The 2,282-nt window shown below is 59.3% G+C and overlaps 1 protein-coding gene across 1 annotated transcript; it reads left to right on the forward strand.

Moving 5' to 3' along the window:
- The first annotated feature begins 1,291 nt into the window (after positions 1-1,291).
- Positions 1,292-1,993, forward strand: LOC130030526 (oxytocin-neurophysin 1). The gene is made up of 3 exons (XM_056121845.1): positions 1,292-1,425; positions 1,577-1,778; positions 1,882-1,993. The coding sequence occupies exons 1-3, from the start codon at positions 1,306-1,308 to the stop codon at positions 1,935-1,937; spliced, it is 378 nt and encodes a 125-aa protein (XP_055977820.1). The 5' UTR covers positions 1,292-1,305; the 3' UTR covers positions 1,938-1,993.
- The last annotated feature ends 289 nt before the right edge of the window (positions 1,994-2,282 follow it).

The raw sequence follows: 2,282 nt of genomic DNA on the forward strand, positions 1-2,282 counted from the left end.
TTTGATTCCTCTGCCCCTCTTGGAGAGCCCAGCAAGCTACTGAGAGTATCTCGCCCGTGTGGCAAAGCCTGGCAAGCTACCCGTGACGTATTCAATATGCCAAAACCAGTAACAACAAGTCTCAAAATGGAGATGTTACTGGGTCCGCTGGAGCAAATCGATGAACAACGGGAGGACAGTGACAGTGACAGTGAAACTTCATGAGGTACAGTTGAAGACTTACAAATTTTTGTGCTTGGGTTTAAGTTTGCTCAATGATTGAGTACCCATCCCTCCACCCGTGCCCATTCTCCACCTCCAATGCTCCCAGTATCCCTCCCACCCCTCATCCCCCCATCCCAACCTGCGTCTGTGGCAGGGCATTCCCTTTTGTTCTCTCTCTGCTTTTGAGTGCTGTGGTTTGCAAAAGAGACACTGAGTGGCAATCATGTTCTGTCTATAGCCTACTCTCTGTAGCATCTCCCATCCAGGGAGGATCCTCCCAACACCCTTTATTTGGTGCTCCCTTCTCTATCTGAGCTGCCTTTTCCCCTAGCATGTGTGGCTGGCCTCCAAGCCATGGAGTGAACCTCCTGGTACTTATCTTGGCTATCCTTGGGTGTTGGTCTCCTACTTTGTTACTTTATGTTCCCCAGATGAATGCAATCTTTCTATGTCTGTCCCTCTCTTTCTGACTCATTTTGCTTAGCATGATACTTTCCATATAGTTCCACTTGTATGTAAATTTCAAGACCGCATCTTTTCTAACTGCTACATAGTACTCCATTGTGTAGATGTATCAGTTTCTTTAAGCAGTCATCTGCTCTCTGGCACTCAAGTTTTTTCCAGATTCTGGCTATTGTAAACAGTGCTGCAATGAACAAACAAGTGCAGATGCAGAAGTGACCTTCTTAACAGAGGACAGTTCGAGAGGGCAGAAGCAGGAGGTGAACCCCTTTCCCCGACCCCCAAACACAGGGGTAGCTGCCCTGCAGACCCTCACCACCACGCTGGGTATTCTTTGTCTGATGGCATATTGCTCCGTGTGAAGATACTTTCGGACTCCAGTCACCACACCCCTCCCCGTGGACTTCCTTCCCTGCAAAGCGGTGCTCCCCTCGATCACCCCTTAAGCCACACGCTGACCTTGGACCCGGCAAATGAGCTGGTCAGACACGGGGCGCACGAGCTTGACCTACCGCGACCTGCTGTGACCAGCCATACAAGTCGCCTTCTTAGACGCTCCCCCACCCGCGCGGACCCACGGGCATAAAAGGCCCGGGCTGCGGAGCGGGTGGCAGAGCCCGGCCCGACGCCCTCGCAACCATGCTGGCCCCGCGCGTCGCCTGCTCCCTGCTGGGCCTGCTGGCGCTCTCCTCGGCCTGCTACATCCAGAACTGCCCGCTAGGGGGCAAGCGCGCCGCGCGGGATCTCGACGTGCGCAAGGTGAGCCCAGGGAGCCCGCCGGACCCGGGCCCCGACCCAACGGAGGCCCCGGGACCTGGCCCCCCACCCCAACCCCTCGCCTCGCCTCCCCGCCCAACCCCCCACGCTCCCCGGGCCCACCCGGCGGGTCCTTACCCTGCCCTCCCCGCAGTGCCTGCCCTGCGGCCCCGGCGGCAAGGGCCGCTGCTTCGGGCCCAGCATCTGCTGCGGGGACGAGCTGGGCTGCTTCGTGGGCACGGCCGAGGCGCTGCGCTGCCAGGAGGAGTCTTTCCTGCCGTCCCCCTGCCAGTCGGGCCAGAAGCCGTGCGGGAGCGGGGGTCGCTGCGCCGCCGCCGGCCTCTGCTGCAGCCCGGGTGAGCCGGGGGTGGGGCGCCCGCGGCGGGTCCGGATGCTAAGGGTAGCGGGAGGGTACCCCAGCCACCCCGGCCGCCCCTGACCCAGCTTCTCCCCTTCCAGACGGCTGCAGGATGGATCCCGCCTGCGACCCCGAAGCCGCCTTCTCGCAGCGCTGACCCTCTGCCCTAGCACCCCGAGATGAGATGATGCTAATAAAGTCCCGTATCTCCCCGCTCCAGCTGACTGGCGTCTTTTGTATCTGAAATGGGAGAGGAGGGAAGGGAGTTGGAAAGTGGAAGGTCGCGCCTGGTTTTGCCTTGGAATTCTCGCAAGGGACAGCTCGGAGCAGGAAAGTGCCCAGAAAAGTGCCTGGGTCTGCTCCCCAGGGGTGACACTGAGGGCTGGGGCCACAGCAGACTGGACAGCAGCGACATGCCTTGCATGTCGGGGTTCTGGATTGACTTCCCAGACTAAACATCCCCAATAATACTTGGCGGTGCCCAGGGCGCACTCCTGGCTCT

Source organism: Sorex fumeus, unplaced genomic scaffold, assembly GCF_029834395.1.
Source record: "Sorex fumeus unplaced genomic scaffold, SorFum_2.1 ptg000044l, whole genome shotgun sequence".
In the NCBI taxonomy this organism is placed as follows: Eukaryota; Metazoa; Chordata; class Mammalia; order Eulipotyphla; family Soricidae; genus Sorex; species Sorex fumeus.

What these genes read in the sequence shown, in the direction of transcription:
- LOC130030526 (XM_056121845.1), top strand. Translation starts at nt 1,306, where the DNA reads ATGCTGGCCCCGCGCGTCGCCTGCTCCCTGCTGGGCCTGCTGGCGCTC. An exon ending in GGGATCTCGACGTGCGCAAG is followed by an intron (nt 1,426 to 1,576) that starts GTGAGCCCAGGG and finishes CCCTCCCCGCAG; the next exon opens with TGCCTGCCCTGCGGCCCCGG. An exon ending in CGGCCTCTGCTGCAGCCCGG is followed by an intron (nt 1,779 to 1,881) that starts GTGAGCCGGGGG and finishes CTCCCCTTCCAG; the next exon opens with ACGGCTGCAGGATGGATCCC.